This window comes from Fistularia commersonii, chromosome 23, assembly GCF_037954325.1.
Source record: "Fistularia commersonii isolate RoL2024-O1a breed Wild chromosome 23, RoL_Fcom_v1.0, whole genome shotgun sequence".
NCBI lineage: Eukaryota > Metazoa > Chordata > Actinopteri > Syngnathiformes > Fistulariidae > Fistularia > Fistularia commersonii.
In genome coordinates, this window is record NC_141306.1 from 6093895 (window position 1) to 6113879 (window position 19985).

General features: G+C 40.6%; 1 protein-coding gene across 4 annotated transcripts in view; it reads right to left on the minus strand.

Annotated features, from left to right (window-relative positions):
• Positions 1–14664, minus strand: part of LOC147220779 (RNA binding protein fox-1 homolog 2-like) — a 45810-nt gene extending 31146 nt beyond the window's left edge. For all 4 annotated transcript variants that reach the window (XR_015107963.1, XM_086170834.1, XM_086170833.1 and 1 more), the window contains exons 1-2: positions 13789–14664; positions 2916–2966 (exon numbers count right to left, since the gene is read on the minus strand). Coding sequence is in view for 3 of the 4 variants with exons in the window: in XM_086170834.1 (XP_086026960.1) it covers positions 2916–2966; positions 13789–14043 (306 nt within the window). In the remaining variant the exon portion in view is untranslated. The remainder of the gene's footprint in view (positions 1–2915; positions 2967–13788) is intronic.
• Between the last annotated feature and the right edge of the window lie 5321 nt (positions 14665–19985).

Below are 19985 nucleotides of genomic sequence, written 5' to 3' on the forward strand. Positions count from 1 at the left end.
AGTTTCAGCTTTTTGGAGCAACTCTAACAGTTGGTCTACTGTAGAGGTCCGGTCCACTTGGTCTAGTTTGTGGTCAAGATAGCAATGGGATAATCAAAAGGTTAATATTTCAACCTCATGACTAAATCCCTCCCAACAAAGCCAGCTGCAAATTGGCCAGCTGAAAGACTACTTCTTGCCCATTCAGCTCAGTGCTTTCTTCAATGTTTTGGCCTGTTCTGTTGTGGGTGCTCTTCTCTTCACCCTGGAATATAGCCTTCTCCTACCACTTACCTTTCTCTAATTGTTCTAGATGCGTACCATATTGAGTTTTCTGCTCATTTATTAATTAAAGATAAGAGATCTTATTCTTCTGTTTCCTGGCATCTTTTATCGTTTTGAATAGTCCATATTTCACATTATGTTTGCGGATGATGAATTTCTTAAAACCCTATTTAACACCCCTGAATTTCTTTTGATTTCAATAACTTGCGCTCATGGTTTCTTGGCATACTATAAACTAACGGACATTTGATAGTCCATTTTTCTGTCAAGTCCAGCTAAGAATGTTTTGAATTAGTAAACCCGAATAGGACTTTGATTTGCCCCCGTTTGAATCTAGAGACTTCAAAACTTTTGGGTGGTCATATTGAGGATAATGGGGATTCCATTGCTTCCTGCTCTCACAACTACATATGTCCTTCATGTACATTTATACCTATCTGTCCTCATCTTCCAGTAGGAAGCAGGCATTTCATTAATTTCACACTCTCTTTCCAGTCCAGTTGCAAATTAGTGGTGAACTTGGTCTTGCTCTTGTTGAACTTGGTTGCTTAGCTTTATTTACAGGTGTCTGTTATGTACTTGATCTTCACACCTTTCACTTGAACATCACACTGCCAGACTTCCATGGTTATACAGGTAAGTGGTGGGATTCCAGACTTGTATAGTGTAACCAAACAGACAGACAGTTCAAAGAGTGAATGGAGGATCCATGTGAAGCCTTTGAGCAAACTTTATGAAACTCCCTTCCTAAGGTCCATCTTAATACAGCATTATATCCCATAGTCCATTCGCATTAACAAACATTTCATGGCATACACCAACATGACAACTGTTGCATTTTGCTCTCTAAAAATATGTAGGAAAACCAATTTTGTACCATTTCTTTTGTCTTCATACCAGTTTGGATGATATTTTTAAATACATTGACTGCACAGCAATCTTTTATTTTAAATAGAAATGAATCAGTATTTCCTACTGGGATTAGGCACATGACATACAACTATGGTTTGAGCCTGCATGGACTCAGATAAATGAGAGCAAATCCATTGCGTGAGAGATGTGAAGGAGAAAGGCATGCTTGTGGTCTAGACACGTGATAACTATAACTGAGCAACTGACAATTGTATGATTTTGTGCCCTGTGGGGAAGCCATCTTAAATAGCTTGCATCCATTTCTGTTCAACCTACATCTCTGCCTCAACCTCTTGTTCCATTCCCATTTTAATCTCCCTCATAATATATTTGTTGATTTGTCAACACAAAAATATAAATAAAAGGAAGCAGATAAACAACAGGCAGGCAGTTATATAAAACTTAAATGAAATTCCCTCTGCGTCGGCCTCCCTAAACCTCTCTCTCTGACTCAGATTGCTGTATTCCCATGAAAGGAGATGCAGAGAGAAACTGGGCTGAAGAATCAAGCTGAGAATACATGGAAGGAGATGAGGCATTTAAGATTCTACCATGTTGTGATACAAGGAGGGAAGCTGGGGGTGAACAGGCTCACAGACCAACACTTCCCTCCTGTGGTACTGCCAGAAAGCTGCAGAAATCAAACGCACACTGGCAATGCCCTTAAGAATGCTTGCACAGTATATACACACACTGAATATTATTATCACCACATCCATACTGAGCTGGTCTGACACACTCAGTGTGTTCTTGAGGTAGATAAGAAAATATTACAGCATCCTACCACAGCACTGCACACGAGGCATTCATTATTGACAGCAATATGCATGGAGTGACAATTCAAACGAGTCGCAGCGAAAGGGACCAAGACGCAATGAGAGACAATGTTTTAAAGGAGAGCAGATATAAAAGACTTCCCAGTCAGACAGAATTTAGTTCGTAGGAAGTTCACAGCACAACCGTTGAGGTCAAGTTCTTGAGAGACAAACTCAGTCATAAATAGCACCCGCTTCAATTCTTCTGACCACAATTCAAGATTTAGAGCAAAACCTGAACTGCTAAAACTGCCCAAGTGTAATTTCTGTCCTTCTTCAGACCCAGTATAATCAGATGCATTGAACTGTGGTTTTGACAAAAGAATTTCAACAAAGCTCTCTGCCATTTAAAAAAAAGTCTGCTTGTCTTGGTAGATCTAGATTAAAAATATGTGCAAAATATTATGCATTTAAATTATAGGAAAATTGCCTTGTTATAATGTTGGGTCAAAAACAAAGTCAGAAGAAAACATTTAATTAATATCTTTCTCGTATTCCCAGTTTTTTAAGGTCATTTTCTTTCCAACAAAACCAAGTCTATAAACCCAAATAATGTCTCCGATGGCAGTCCGGTCAACAGCTAATTGTAGGTCACAGTGAATTTAATAATCAGCCTCAAGCACTTAAGACTTCTATATGAAGACAAACTTATCTGCGTCGAAACTCGGGCATTATAAAAACAAAAATTGGAAACCCATATGTTTGTTAAGAAAGACTTCATGTAGGCACTGTTTGTTTTGTTTTAATTTTCTATGAAATAACAATGGGTGTTGGTAGACGACAAATAGCGGGAAATAATGAGTCACAACGAGCAAGGAGCTTGCTCTCCCTCTCTCTCTCTCTGCTAGGTTTGAGGTGCCTGAATTCAGAAATACTCCTGACTGTTTTGTTACAAAGGTTTGGAAGGAGTCACTAATCTCTTACCTGACTGTGAGGTGGGTATCCATGGAAACCAGGGTTTAAAGGCTCATTGTTCTGCAAGAGACAACAGGAGGGTAGAGAGCACAGTAAGTGGACAGGCTTTTGAAAAAAAGACTACATACAGTGTGACAGTACAAATGTACATTTCAGGTAAAATGCAGGCATTATTTTCCACAAATTCTGTTTTTACACCGTCCGAAGAAAAATGAATGTTGGGTCTGAAGTTGGCCGATTAGAATACCTTCTGATGTAAGGCAATCCTATTCCAATTAAATAAAAGTAATGGTCAAATTTTTGATAATCCTTTCAACCATTCATTATTAAAATGTCAGTGAGTTCTAGATTTATGCAATGACACAAGTTCAGGGTTTGAATACTGCTGACAAAAATTACAGAGGGGGAAATTCAAAGTGCTTAACTATTCCTACATTTTTACAGTTACAGCATTTCATATCCCGTGACCAACCAAACCCACTCGCATTGGAGGAGCCTCTCAACCCTGCCCTAGAAACCATCATTGTGCTTGATTTCTCTGCATTTACTTTTCACTAGATTATTTCTGTGACTCCCTCTCTTTTTGCCCTTGAAATTTATTTCATTCATGTGATTTTGTTTTGCAAGATTAAATGCCAAATTGTTTGATGCAGAGCAAAGTAGGATGCATAGACAACAGAGACCCTGAAAGGAAAGGGGTTCCAACAACAGGGGAAAGTTAACCATATGATGATATTTTGACAGCAGTGAGAGCTCACACTAGAACAGTCTGGCCTACTGGCATGCCTTGCAGAGAAAACATGACCTCCTAGAGAGACTCATGCCTCGACTCTCCAACTGAGGGAGGGAGAGAGAGAACAAAGAGGTTTGGTAGTAAGTATAGTTTCTTATTGTGACAACTTGTATGTGTTGGGGATAAGGTGATACGCATAGCTGGTGAAACAACTCTATAATAACCACTGGCCGGAAAAATCCAAAGATTTTGAGAATGAGCAGTGTGATAATGCAACAACTTTAAAAGCAGATTTGGCTATGATGAGTGTCTAAAGACCTGAGCTCCTCGAGAGTGATAGGCACAAAAGGGTGGTTATGCAACTCAACAAGCAACCTCTTCTATTTATAAAGAAGCAAAACTAAGCATGGAAAAGTCCGAGAAGTGTCTCAGTGGACATTCTGAGCCCTACATAGCACATGCACTGTTTGGGAGACAAGGGAAACTAAAACAATGATGGCTTTAGGTAAAAACAATACTCAAATAATTAATCAACAAGAACCAGTAAGTTCTTCCATAGAGTTTACCTGTGACATATTTCAGTTAAAACAGAAACACAAAGAGTGGGTTAATTGGTGGCTAATACTTCATGGTTCAAACCATTTGCGACTATCACAAGTTAACATTATGCAGCAATTTAAGATTACGCAGCCATTTGACTGCTGCAGATACTACATAATGTCAGTAAGGAACTATAGGTCTCGAAGCCTTACACATTTTTCCCCGAATTCTGATAATGAACTGTCCAATTGTCAAAATGAATGTCACTGACATTCACTGTGCATAAGGTCAATAAACCAAAGATTTACAGTACACTCAAAAAATACAATATGGCTATTTCAGTAGCAGGATAAGGATACTTTTTATATTGTGAATAAAAAGGTCTATTTTTAACTTCCTGCTGCTTTTAATAAATCAAACATTTAATTGTAGTTTTGATGAAAGATAAGAGACGAAAAAGAAGACAACATCAACTTTGGGCATTAATCAAAATCCCTTTATAACTTAGAGGGCATTTACCCTAAATAAGCAGCCCAAATCAATTGGGCCATGAATCAATATTGGGCTGCAAAGACTTAGCAAAGGCAGTATGATAGTGCAGTGGTTACCAATCCTGGCACAAAGCAAAATTTACTACTATGGCCACAGAGAGTTTGGGGCCCTGTCCCTGTGTAATTCAATGGGAGTGGATCCAGAAACCCTGCGTACACAAATAAGTGGCCTCATACACACATGACCAAGTAAAGGACCTAAGCAATAAACAAACTTCACTCGATGGGGAGGAATTAGGGGTATCAAAGGGACACTGGAAAATAACAAAATCTCAGTGGTGAAGAGGGTTAAAAAAAGGAAAAAAAATCTCTCTTTAACAGGAAGTATGAATATTCTCACAAAAAAAATGTGATAAGATATAGATATATGGACATTCATTATCTACCACTCTTCCTGCACTTGCAGGGATGCTGGAGCCTATGCCAGCTGTCATTGGTAAATAGGCGGGGCACACGCTAGACTGGTTGACAGACAATGACAGAGCCACATTTAGAGACGGACAACTATTCACTCCCTCATTCACACATCAGGGCAACATTTCCAATTTATTCCAATTCATTTCTTGAATGATTTTGGACTGTTAGTGGAAACCGGAGGAAAACCCTTTCAGGCAAGGGGTAAACATGACATTCCATCAAGACAGTCCCCTTGTGGGAATTGAACCAGCGTCCTTCAAGCTGTGAAGCGGAAGCACTAACCACTGCACCACAGTGCATAAAGACTCACATACCAGTGTGTAGATATTTATGTACATATATTTACACACACACACACACACACACACACACACACACACACACACACACACACACACACACACACACACACACACACACACACACACACACACACACACACACACACACACACACACACACACACACACACACACACACACAGAATATGTAATGTTATTACAAAGATAACTTCTTCTACACTTGTTCTATGCAAAGTGCCTGGAAATAACTTGACCCTATATAAATAATTTGAATATTCATTATGATCAACAACTTGCATGCCCTCGTATCAGGCTGGGATAAAAGTGATACAGGCTTTTAGACTATTTGGCAAATTGAGTGAAAGTATCCAGCGCACATTTGAAATTAAAAAGTACAATGTAAATACTTTCGGTAATCAAATGGTTGGTTAATGGATTGCAAAACTCTTGACAAGATCAACAGTGGAAAAAAAAAAAGAGCACCGGCACTGATACACAGTATTCAGTACCAAAAATAATTTAATGCATGTTATTGAAGCATTGTTAAATTTACGGTGATCAACTCTGAAGGGATCTATTAAAAATCCCAAATTTTCTAGGATTGTCTTTTCTTATACAATCCAGTATAAGAACAATAACTTAATTATATGTGTGTTTAAGTGTCTTATTTGGAGTTTCTTTGCTCACCAGGACTTTAAGTTGACGATTGGCAGACTCCAAAACAGTGAGTTTCATTGCAAGACTCATATATGAGAATAAAATGTGTAAATATGTAAATTCAATGTTTTATTGTAAGAGATGATTAGGTGATCATATTTTCACATTTCTCTTTCTGTGGGATTTTTTTTTTGTTTTTAAATTCTCAATTGAAGAACTCTATCAGTATCTTGTTATTTTACTGATCGCATATGTCAGCTTCTCTGTCCAGCTCACCTGCTAAATCAAAATTATCTGCCACCAGAACAAAACATATTTGAGGTATATCACCAGAAATTATTTCAATATTGCAATCTAAAAACATGAACACCGTAATTAAGGCTGATGATTTATGTTTACAATTTTACTCTGTCAAATTAGCATGGTTATATCTGCGCAAATCAGTTGCCAGACTAACAGAGCAACCTGAAGCCATGGTGATGATATCACCTAGATACCAGAATCAAAGAAAAAAAGTAATGAAATGTAATTTCATGTATGTAATTTAACAGTCTATGGGACTGCTTTTTGATACAATATTAACTGCTATATAGACTTCCAGGCGTATTGCTACAGGTTTTGCTCACTCATCCAACTGCCCTTATCGGCAAGGAACTGTCATCAGCATCAGCTGATTGCTGTTTATGGAGCATGATTCTCGGAGTTCACTGGTGAAAGAGAACACAATGCTAGTGGGTGTGAGAGAGGAAGATGCAGATGTCAGGGTAAGATGGAAACAGATGATCTGCTGTGGTGACCCCTAACCAGGGAAAAAGCTAAAGAAGAAGATTCTCTGGGTTTTCTGCAATGAGCCGCAATGGCTGATTGCGGGCCCAAGGAGTGTGGAATGTGAGCCTGGTCAAAGTGAAGCATTTCAAGGACGGTGTATTTCAGTGGGAGACTGACAGGGGATAGGCTACACAACCCTTTACAAAATTGTGTTTTTACACTGTTTTAGCCTTGGATAGCAAAGCAATTTTGATAGGTATGATCCACAGCAATGACTTGTAGCTACTACTATGTGAGGGATTCACTATACTGTATTAATTTAGCCAATCAAGACCAAGAGCGAGAAAAGTGATCTGGTGACAGCAGATTTGATTAGGGCGGAAAAGTGAAAAAGTTGATCTGAGTGTGCTAGTCAATGTTAGACTTGAAGTACATCTCTTTTTTTTTTACAACAAGGTCAGATGGGTTGAGGGGGCACTGATGAACCTGCGAGTGATAGGATGGTGTGAGGTAATGAAAGCCAAAGAGCGATGCGGTAATAAGTAAAGCACTGTGAAGAAGAAAAAGTAAGAGAAGAAAAGGCAAGACTTTTGATAGAAACTGTTTTTCTTTTGATGACCAAGTGGTAAATTCCAATTCCAATTCCAACTGTGTGCATGCATTTATGTCAAGACTCAGGAGCATGTCTTCTCCCCCATATGAAACAGCCTTTTCTTTGTCTTCACTTTCCACTTCCTGTTTCATCTGGAACCAATTTCCCCCTCGTGCCTCATCCCTAGAGGGAAAGCTCTCCTTGGTGCACTACATTCACAGCGTAAAGGACAGACTTATATGCAGCGGGATATTGACTTTGTAAAGGACGCATGTTATTAAGGGACAGTTGAACAGATATCTATCCCTAGTAATTCAAAACTTATTTTGGTTGGTGGTTTGTGTTCATTCAGACGGTGTGTACAATGCGAAGAAAAACTAAGCTAAATGTGACCATTGAACCGAGCTGCTACTAGGTAAAATCAGAGTATCTAAAAATGGGGAGTTCACATCTTTCTTGTACGGACGGTGAGGAATATGCTCAGCATAATAAACCCAACCTCGAAGGAAAGCTGGAATGCCAGTGAAATCTAAACCAGAATTATCCCCAACTAAATTACACAGTCAATGATGTTTCTGCAATGGACAGAGCAGAGAGGGAAGAAAAGAGGCAGAGTAAAGACAGAAAAACAGGAGGGGGGAATGAGGGTAGAGCAACATCTGGAATCAATCTGTCTGCAAGAGGGACAGGAGGGAGAAGAGGGAAAATGGATGGGGGATGGAGAGGGGAAAGAACGAAGAAAAGGAATGACAGAGTAAGAGGAAAATCCGAGCAGACAGACATGTACGTGAGGAAGTATCATGAGGAATAAGGTAACCAAGGTTCGAATCAAGAAGAAAAAGATAAAGAACCAAAACATTTGCAAAACTGAGACAATGAGTCATAAGTAAAGAATGCCATGTGATTTATATTTTCTTAAGGGTGGGGGAGGGAGTGTGAGTTTCTTACATGATGCCTGGTTTTCAGAAACTCACATTGAACCACACACTCTTTGCCAATGCTATGTTGCTCTGAAGTATACTGTAAGCCTGCACGTCCCATAAGCCTCACAAAAGCTTACCTTTATATGGAATAAGTTTTTGTTTGAACACTACATGGCCGCACTACATCTGACCAAGGATGAAAGCTGGCCTTTCAAACTGAATTTTTGCAGGTTTCCATTGAGTTCATTTAATACAGTTTGTTTGCATTTTAAAGCCTTTGAAGACTCCAAACTGCACTTACAGGCAAAAAGTAAAAGCACAGAAAAACCAGTCACACACATAAATATACACTCACTCACCCCCTCTTCCCCCCACCCCTACCCCCTTGCTACGAAGAGCATAACTAAAGGGCGTTTCTCTTTATTTTTTTTCCCGCCCCAACTGGCTATTTTAAGAGGAGAGAAGTTGGAGAGTTATTGGAGCAAATGGGTAGACAGAGGGAGATAAAAAAAGGAACAGCGGTGGAGAAGGCAAAATGACATGAGGCCAACAGATGGCGAAAAGGCAGGGAGACATAGGGAGAGGGGGCAATTAACGATGGGGGGTGGGGGTATCCAGTTGTCCTGAAAAGAGCAGCCTGAAGAGAAGACTAACCAGCTATGATGACCAATTACAACACCAAACAAAGAAAAAAGTTACCCGACAGCTAAAAAAACACATTTGTGACCTGTAAAACAAAAATGAAGGGCTGGTTCATCTCAAGTGACCACTGTGTTATAAAATTAAAGAAAATATACATGAATATTGAACACAATTGGTGTTTCAGGTTTTCTGTGCAAATCATTGTTAAATTGTCCAAGAGGTGCATTTTCATACAGAAATTTAGAGATGGTTTCTGTTATCTAGACTAGTCCTGAATTCAAATCCTCATCCTCAAAAAGATTGACTCAAAAGATCTGGTCTAATCTGAATGGTACAAACCAATGTAAAGCCCTTTCTCTCATGTATTCCTTCTTTTGCATATCAACTTTATACCACTATAACCACTTCTTCAATTCATTTTCTAATTTAGTAGTCTCTAACCACGATTCCAGTATAAATTAAATCCTTTTTTGTTTGTCTTTAGATGCAGACCAGTGAACCCGGAGGGTCAACAACAGGTTACTCAAACAACCTAGGAGACCAACTCTGCCCTCTTGCTCTCAAGGTCATCACCCCTTAATTCACCTCGTATAATGGTCCACTGTTTTCTGATTCACAGTGCATATTGTGATATCTGTTGATCATGCTACTGTTACAGTGTGTGGTCACGCCCCTCTGCTCTCCAATGGCATTGAATAATTCAAAAAGTAATACAACTAATACTTTTCAGCTTAACCATGTTTTATTGCTGTTAGTCAAACATAAATCTGGTATCTAATGTGTTAAGATAACTAGTAAATAAGGGACAGGATATCTTTTAGAGGACTGATGTACAATGTACAGCACGCACCATTATGGATCCATGGTGGCGTCATTAGCATTTTTATTCTTACAATCGGAATAATACTAAAGTGCATCACAGATGACCCCTTGACATTTTGTTGTATGTGTAGGTGGAGATGGGAATACAAGTGACATTTTGGGGGCAGCCTTGGGGAGGAGGCGTGTGTGTATATTTGAGTGTTTTTGTGTTTGAGGTGATAGTGCTGGTGATGTGTGTGTCTTTACGTGCATGTGGGAAGGGGGAGCTGACAATAAAGGAGAAGACAAGTGTTAGAAAAAGGGGTGTATTTTTTTTTAAAGTCTGATTGTTCTGCAGTCCTTTAGCCCTACTTGTGTTGATCCAATGATTATGGTCTGGTGAAATGAATGAAAGAGTAATCGTGAGAAAATATGAATTGAGCAACTTTTCCGGGAGAACTTTTAGCTTATCTTAGCCAGTTCAAAAGTCAGGAGTGACACCGCTGTGCTGCAGCTCAAAGTTTAACAGGAGTAAGGCATAACTTGGGGACGGGTAGGATTGCAAGAAACCCTCTGTTACACTTAACACCTGTTAACACTCCTCTTACTAACAAAAGATATTTTTTTCTGAATAATTTAGACAGCATATAGCTGAAGGATATCAATGCTTTTAGGATACAGTGACACATTTTCCACTAAGGTACATAAAGGATTAATCCTTGCAAGTGAGCATTTTAAGACAGCAACATATTATTTTACAACCCTATCTTATAGTCACTGTGGGCAATACACTTCAGAAGTTTAAGCTTAGATAAATAAACTTAAAGATTTATTTTTATATATCGATATAAGTACACATTGTTGCTCAGAAATGTCATTATTACTAAGCTCTTTTCTCTTTGAAAAAGTGCATGTGTGTGTGTGTGTGTGTGTGTATATATATATATATATATATATATATATACACACATAAATATGGTCTAAAAGAGTGGTCTAAAAAGAAAAGAGTTTAGTAAGTAATTATAAAATTCTCTGAAAATGTCAGTGAGACATTAGCAACTTTCACCCAAACCACTTTACAGAGGATTGAGTCTTGATAATTATTTCTGAATTTTTCCATACCTTCTGCTCAAAGACAGGAAACTGATGTTATTTTGACATTTATTTTCTTCTGTTAGGAAATACTTTAATCCTTTCTGAAAATGGCACATCCCATAAACAGTTATTCAATTCTGTGCAACAACTTAAACACCACTAATTGAAAAGGAGGAATTAAAATCTGGATTTTAAATGGCAACAGATTCCTCAGTATAGCTAAAATGTGCACACAATTGTAATTCCTTGTGTACTTAAAATTGAGGGGGGGAAGTCACCCCATTTTATGAATTTACTAAGATGTTCTTATTCAACGAGAGGTTGACATTTAAACAGTGAGAATCTAGAAATAAATACTATGGACTGGAAGCAATTTTTGTTTTCTTCAACACAGATCCAAAACTTGTACCGGAGCAACATGAGAACATTCTGTCCCCGCACCATTCAGTCAGTACAGATTTCAACTGAGATGGTGACAGACAACTTAAACGGACTTGGCAAACAGGGTTGTCTGACAAAATATATTTAACACATAAAAATGTGTTTAAATTAAATTAAAAATAAGAATTTAAATTAAGATGTTGGGGGTAAAAACAAACTGAAGGTGAAAAAGGTATCTCAGAAATCTGTCCATGCAAATCCTCGGCCGCCTTTTCCTTGACTAAGGCCCGTTAAAGCGATCAGTCTGGTAAATACCCTCCCCTAAATGAGCTTTGATCTTGTTAGCTGATACAAAGCCTCTTTGCTGCCAATGATAGGACATATCGACTCTCAAAACAGAGAGCGAGGCAGATGCAGAGTCAGAACTGTACTTAGAGTGCATCAGAGTGGGCCACAACACTGCCTCGAGGGGAAGCATCAATACTATCAACAGAGAAGTAAGAAAAAATAGAGATAGGAAGAGGGCTGACACAGAATCATAAAAAACGAAAGAAGTGGAAAATAAGGAGAATAGACAAAAATGGACTAAGGAGAGGATGGTATAGATTACACAGTTATTACAGTGATGAGAAATGGACTGATAGAGGCGTACATAATCACGGATGGCAGGGCAACATGGGACAACAGAGAGAAAGAGTGAGGGGGGAGGGGTTTGGTGTGGCTCGCCTCACTGGCACACTTTAAGTCTGTGAACCAGGAGTCAATTAGCAATCTGGAAATATGCCCGGGGCAGAAGAGAAGGGGGGATCAGAGGACAGCTAGAGGGGATGGGGGAGACAAGGGGGGCTATGAGGCGCTTTATATGGGATGTGGGGGCTGCAAAAGGGAGAGGAGGCAGTCTGCTGCACTTATTTATTATTACAATCCTGATTAGCAGTCAGGAAGGTCAGCAATCAACTACCTCTAGCTGTCAATGGGAATAATGTGGTAATTTTTAGGTTCATTTACTTCTAAGAGCATCTACTAAACTCATCTTCCTCAGAGCGCGCTTACAGCAACCTAGTCACTACAATCACAAAAGGCTACTTTGACTGACTTGATGGCTAACATTTCAATGTCAATGTCTTTTCTTGGCTGTGGTCTAACCAAGTATAATGTCCAACCTCACCTTGCACACCTTCTTTGTCCTCTCTCTTTCACACCTAACACCCCATCCTTCGCTTTAAAATGATCCCACTCACCATTCTGTCCTGACTCATCTCTCCTCCATCATATTTTCAGCAGTAATCCCCACCGCCCCTGATACCTCCCAAAGAATCAATACAACTAATGGGTCTGAATTCTCCCAATCCAAAGCATTCTGACACATTGCCTTTAGTAGTGGGCCTAGCCCTCTCATGTCATCAATACCTAGCATCTCTGTGGCCTGCCATGCTGGAGAGACAACAGAGCCGTTTGTCATTGCAGCACGTCTGCCACATGGGCAAGTTTAACATATCACCCTACTCCCATTATTCAGTTACCTGAAGAGGACCTGCAATCATGTCGGCTTGCCCTATGACTGCTGTCAATGCCGTTACCCCCTCAGACGCAAACACCAAACGTCAGCTAAAATGTCTCCCTGCGTGATAATAGTATGAAAAGTAAAAGCATGTCTTTGGTTTAGTGAATGAGAAGATGCGAGGTGGACCCCGTGTGTTGACAATCCGTTTTTACTGTGATACATATTAATTCATACGATAATCAGTCACAAGTCACTCAAAAGCTTAATAGTCTCAGCAGTTGGGTCTTGAAAGAAGGGAAGATCGGGGTAAGAAGGCCCCCTGAGCCCCCTCTCTGCTTTAGCCTATACCAAAAGGCTGTTCTTTGTCTTTCACTATGGTGACCCCTCCCCCAATCCCTGTCTGCCTCTCTCCTTTAACACCTAGCGACAATGGGGGGGTGTTAATGGCACATGGGGTGTGTATCAGGATTTGACATGGTGACTCACTGCAAATTATAAAATCAAATCTGACTTCTTTAATTTATATACACGATTTTTTTAAACAATACAATGCCCTTCCATGAGCATTAAGAAGGCTCTGGTTAACTTTTCAAATGACAGGAATAAGATCAGCTCTGATGTTTGCTGTGTTGGAGTCTGTCATAGCAATGGAGAATGTATCATATTACCTTTGTCTGGCTTGGCTGAGCCGCCGCGCACACAGTCGCTATTTGTGCACACAAGGCGCATTAAAATATCACCCTACCTCTAGTTGGAGAACGGGGATTTTTCTCTTAGTTCAATGGATACTTTTAACATGTATGGATCACTAAAAGTCGTCCGTCAAACCATCATTTCGTTCAATAGAGGACAGAAGGCCTGATACATTTCGGTACACTGATAACTGAAATAGGAGACAATCTTGCCTCACAAAAACAACAAAAGGAGAGAGCGATGAAATGAATTCGAACTGCGTATGTTTACACAACATTCCTACCTGTCCAATGTCACCAACAACACTCCCGGTCCCGTCTATCCTCGGTCTTTTGCATTCCGCTCCGGCTAAGTCGGCGAGGGCTGCAGCTGTGTGAGCATCGGGCTCCGGGTCTCCTCGCTTCATCCCCCGGACAGCCGCCGGACCCCCGGCCGCGCTCGCATGGGGTCCCGCAGCGGTATCAATGTCTCTTTCCCGGTCCATAATTCCCCGACTAACGGGTAGCATAATAGATGCAACGTCGGTCGACATTAACATTGAACGGCAGACAGTCTCCAGTCAAAAGTGTCGGTTCCTTGCCGTTGATTTGTCCGAGGCTCCGGATTCACAATGGATCTGGCTTTTCTCAAGACGCGTACACGGATAACGCCGAACTGATATAGGCAAGAACGGGCAGCTGTTTTATTTCATCTAACTTGGCGTTGGCTATTCAAAGCGGGGCATACTGACAATGAGGGGGTTCCGGGGAAAAGCAAATTAAGAAATATTTATTCGGAAAAAAAAACTCAACTACGCTTCACAATGACCTAATTTAATAAAGAACACACGTCCGACTGTTGGATGCCTGACGAGCTAATTAGCTAGCTAACATTAGCTAGCTTGTTAGCATTTACATTCCGCTAGCCCCCTTAATAAATGTGGCTCGAAGAGCACACTCGCTGCCAATAATAAAAAAAAAAAAAATGTTGGAAATTAGCTGTCTCTGTTTTTCTCCTTCTCCGGGGTCCAGTCGCTCCCCGCTCTCCACACACCCGAATGCGTGTGTAGTAAACCCCTCTGTTCGTCCTACCAGTATTCCCCTTGGCTTCAGCCCCCCTTTTCTCTAATCACACTCCGTTTCTCCGCCGCGGTCTGCTATGGATGTGGCTCGCTGCTTGACCTGGCTGCTGCCGACGAGAACGATTTCCCCCGGTCCCAGTTGGTGGAGCTCGCAGAGCGGTGGAGCCGGAGGTCCGCTGATCTCCGGTCAGTTGCCGGGCGGGTATGTGGCGCACGGAGAGGTGCTGTGGACTGGCCTGAGATCTGCCTTTCCACCGTCTCCCGTCCCTTTCCCGCCCCCTCCTCCAACCACACACACACACACACACACACACACACACACACACACACACACACACACACTCGGAACAGTTCAAACGCTACGTTTGCAACATCATGGCTTATTTTCTGACAAAAAAAATGATACATTCAGATAAATATTAAAATATTGGATATTTCTCTTTCCTTCAAAAATCAAGAAAGGGCAGTAATGAGTTGCAGACGTGCGGAAGGTCGTCCGTCTTCACTCTCTCCCTTTGATCGACAGCTGAGGTCAAATAATTCCCCTTTCTATATGGGGAGGGGGAGATAGATATTTCTCGACAGAACATTTTCTTTTTCGTCAAGTATTTTCTGCTATTTTATGTTGTTTTTTTGGCATGACGCTCTCGTTCTGTGTCGTTTTTTTCTATGACCTTTGCGCCTCCTAGCGGCTTTTAAAAGACAAAGATACGCATATTGAATATCAAATTCCTTACCTCCATTTTTGAAACTACAAATATGGGATCATGACAGATGTTCTGGGTTCTACAAACCCATTGATAATATCTCCCTAACTTTAGCTGAACTATGTCCATCCATCCATCTGTACACCACCATCTACTTCACGTCAATTCACACACCTGGAGACAGAACTGATTGTGGACACAGACGATCGCTTTTGAGAGTTTATAACACATTTTTGTGAAACATAAACAGGAACATTGGAAAAAAAATCTAAAATAGCACAAAAAGAAAAAGTCATTTGTTGGACAAGGGACAAATATGGACATTTTAAACCTGTCCCTCACTCTGCAGGACAGAGGTGGGAATACTGGTGGCCTGGTGTCAGGATGATAATCTCTCCTTAAATATAGAGAAGCCCAGGGAGATGATGTTATTTCTAAGTCAATGTCTCTTTCTTAAAATGATTCTCTCATCTTAAATTTGCTGCTTGAGGCCACTGTCATACCATGTCAAATTCCTTTGTACATGAGACATTTTGCGGATAAAGAGATTCTGATTCTGACTTTTTTTCCTTAGCTGGTATTTACTTCTTACTTAAATTATTACATTCATAGAAATAAATTCAACAATTGCATTCATTTAAATATGCACACACAATAGCTGAGATAAGCCAGTTTGGTACCAAGGTTTGTGTGTGAAAACTGAATTACTCAAAAGAGAGCAAACATCTGTGTATGCAGGAATGTCCTTACTGTTTCCCAACCTGTCTTCAGTCAAATCCAAGAACGAACAAAGCTGTTTTTTCTGCTCATGAGGTTCAGAAAGTTCTCTGCCTGGTTATTTAGGCAGACAGTTATGTTTCAATACTTTGTACTGAATGACAGTTAAGTCATGTTGCAAAGCATGCCCATCCTATGACGTTTGCTTTTGTGTGTGTAAATCAAGCCAGTCAGCAGCTGCACAATTTTGATTCCTGGTAAGCTAGTTATCAGGCAATAAGCAGCATCCATGTTCTGTAAGAGACATTTTTAAATACATCCCTAGGGGGTTTGTTACCTATGAAGGTGTCAGCTGCAGACTCATTGAAAAGAGCAAGAATTTTGTTAAACACTTAAAAGCTGCTGTTTAGGAGGCTGTTTAAGAAACAATGTCACCACCAGTGGTTGCCCTCTGCTTGACATAGCTTGGAATAATACTCAATGAAATCCTGGCAGGTGAATGATGATAAAGCAGAGGAAAGTGGCTGTGGATCATGAAATTCACACCAGGCTGCTTTGACAAGCAGTTTGGTCTTTCAAAATGAACTGAAGAAAAGAAAAGAAAACACTAGGAAAATTATGTAGTCTGTGAGTAGATAAGACAGTAGACCGTAGATAAGGATATCATCACTATACACAGCCATTGAAGCGCTTTGTCATAATTGCATTAACATAGGCCTGAAGAACAGTAAGAGGATTATATGATCAGGCATGATCATCTACTAAAAGAGGCAGATATATATACATAGCAGTCCCGTGTTCATTTCATTCCTTGATTCCGACCAAATCATATAGATTCCTCAGGTCCAGTTTTGTAATATCCTTGGTTCTTGCGGAAGTCAAAAGGAAGAGCTCATCAGACAAAACAAGTTTTTATCTACTGTTCAATGCAGTTTCAGCCATGACTGCCAGTGCACATCAACCAAAACACAAGATCCTTCGTGCGATGAAGATAACAAACAGGTTCTGTAGTCTTTCAATATTAATTAAAAAAAAAAAACAGTACAACTCAAACAATCTAATTGGCTTGGTAACTGTGACAATAATGAAAAAACAAATACAAATTCGTGGGTTCATACCAGTATGAGGAAAAGCCAGTGTAGCCACACAAGTGTGCTTGTGTGTTTCTTCAATTAAATACAATGTAAACATCGAGCAAGCTTCTCCAAAGGTCCTTTGTCATTGTTAGGCCTCACTGTCAGAACGGCTGAAGAGACAAAGTATATACTTTGTTTCAAATCGAAAAATACACTTTGAGATCTGTTCTTTATGAATGCCAAGGTATCGGCATTCATATATCTATTTTTATCCTGTTGCTGTCATTTTGTTGTCTATCTTTATATCATATCCTCATATCCTCTCTCACCACATCCATAAATCTTCTCTTTGGTCTTCCTCTAGACCTCCTGCCCGGCAGATCCAATTCTGGCATCTGTCTACCAATATATTCACTATCCCTCCTCTGTACATGACCCAATCATCTCAGTCTGGCTTCTCTGACCTTCTCTCCAAAACATCTAACTTGTGCTGTTCCTCTGATGGACTCATTCCTGATCTTATCCAGCCTGGTCACTCCCAAAGAGAACCTTAGCATCTTCATCTCTGCAACCTCTAGCTCTTCTTCCTGTCTTTTCATCTGTGTCACTGTTCCTAGACCATACAGGATTGCTGGTGGTTCTATTGCATAGTGTCCCTGACACTTTTCTCCACCCTTTCCAATCAGCTTGGACCCATTTCTTTACCTCTTTTCCACACTCTCCATTGCTCTGGACTGTTGACCCTAAGTACTTGAAATCATCCAACTTCTCGATCTTCTTCTCTTTATATTTATAATTCGTATTTATTGTTATTGTTGGGCTTCTGTGACAAACAAATTTCCCCTATGGGGATCATTAAGTATTATCTTATCTTATCCTACATCCACCGCCCAACAGTTTTAGTGGATGCAGGCTGCCTCTTCACTTAGAATACATGGCAGGGGGTGACGTACTCCAGGTTAATTTGAGACCCGACCAGTGGAGGGAGGGGGAAGGAACTGTATGCATAATGTTTGCATACCGAAGGTCTGGAAGTCTTTTACTCTCTAGTGGTTCAGGTCATATATTGTGTAAAGTTGACCGAGTTGGCAATGAATTAGCCATAGCAATGTAGCCATGATATTGTGGAGCGCATGGTGTCTCAAGCAACAGAGGGATTAGCAGAGGGAGGGATGTAGACAGCCACCGGGATGGCATGAGAGAATTTTCTGGAGGTGTAGTAAGGTCTCAGGACTAGCACACAAAGTTCGATGTCCAGGGTACAGACGTGCTCTTTGATAGTCATGAGTGGGGTTACACCACCTACTGTTGATCAAGAGTCCCCCTCTTTTCTGTTGTCCCAATCAGCACAAACGGCATAAAATCCCGGGATTGATGTGTTGCCATTATTGATTCCCTCATGAGGCCACGATTCAGAGAAGGACATCACACCACATTCCCCGTACTCTTTCTTACCACCTGACAGCGCAGTCAGTTCATCGACCTCGTTTCCCACGGATCGTACGTTCCCCATAATGATAGATGGGCCTATATCTTCTTTTCTCAAAAAGCCTAAACTGTGTCACCTCCTCTTCTCCCACTCCTCTGCCCTCCATCTCCACATTGGCAGATCAGCAAATATCAGGGCGATCAGCTGATCCCTGGGATAAACAAAGTGAGCATGGAGCTGCTGCCCTACTGCCCTGACTCTCAATGAAAGTAAAAAGTTCCATGATAGTGAAAGGGATGTAAAAGACAAAAACTCTCTCACCCAGCATGTTAAGAGAGCAATCTAACCGACCAAAACAAAGATTAATAACAGAGACAGAAGTAGAGAGTAAAAAGTTAAAAAGTACGCAAAAGAAAGGAAAAAAGACCTTTTTCTTATTTGAGATTTGGTTAAGCCCCAATTACCGTGGGGTTCATGCAGTGTGACCGAGCAGCGGCTCAGCTTAATGTCTAAGTGATTCCCTGTCCACAAAATTGGGATAATGTTTCTATTCCGACACATCGACAAATCCCTCCCTACTGTAATGCTATTGGCTAAAAGGCTTGGGAAATGCGCTGTGACGGGAGCAAGAGAGGAGGCCACAATAAAATAGTCATATTTAGGGAATCAACAGTCCCACCCAAAGAGAGCATGACACACACAACCACAGCAGAGTCATCGAAGGACTTGTCTAAACCACCGATGGAAAAGGGTTGCAAACAGGGAATACACTTCCTTTACGGCAACAACAATTTACCAAAGTTTTTGTGGGACATCTACCAGTAAAAGAGTGGTTTAATCAGCCCTCACCCCTTCACAAGCATTGGGGTTTGAGGTTCTCATCCTGTCATCACCTCAAAACAACAATGTCTAAAAAGTGATAACACTCAATCTTGCTTGTGGACGTTACCCTTCGGAAATATTTATTTAGCCTGCTGAGTCTGATCTGACCCTGTACAGTGCAATACACTGCGATACAAGACAATTTCACGCCTGTGAGAGCAGTCCCCATTTTATTTCATCGGTGTATTATAATCATTTATGGACTTATATGAGATGGATCCAGTAAACCTGCCAAGAGCAGGACAGCGAAGACGAGAGCATGTCACTTTTTGTACCAACAGATGGCATTAAAACCAAGATTAATTACTAACCTTCAGATTTCTTAATTCTGGGCTCCTATCAACAGCCTGGAAAAGATCAGCGGATGGGTAGAGCTGAGTCTTGCTATTTGATGTGTCATGGCGCGCCATCAAAATGCATTTGGCCAGCAGGTGACAGGAGTCTTGTGAATTGTGGACGGTTTGGCAGAGTTGTGACTGTGTGGGAAAGTTAAAGCAGTGTGTTTATGGTGCCGTGCCCCTTGTGAAAGTTTGAGCTTTTTCATTGAGGGGGAGGCTTTTCTTTGCTCTAGCCAGCAGGTAGCGCTATCAATACATATACACATGTAAA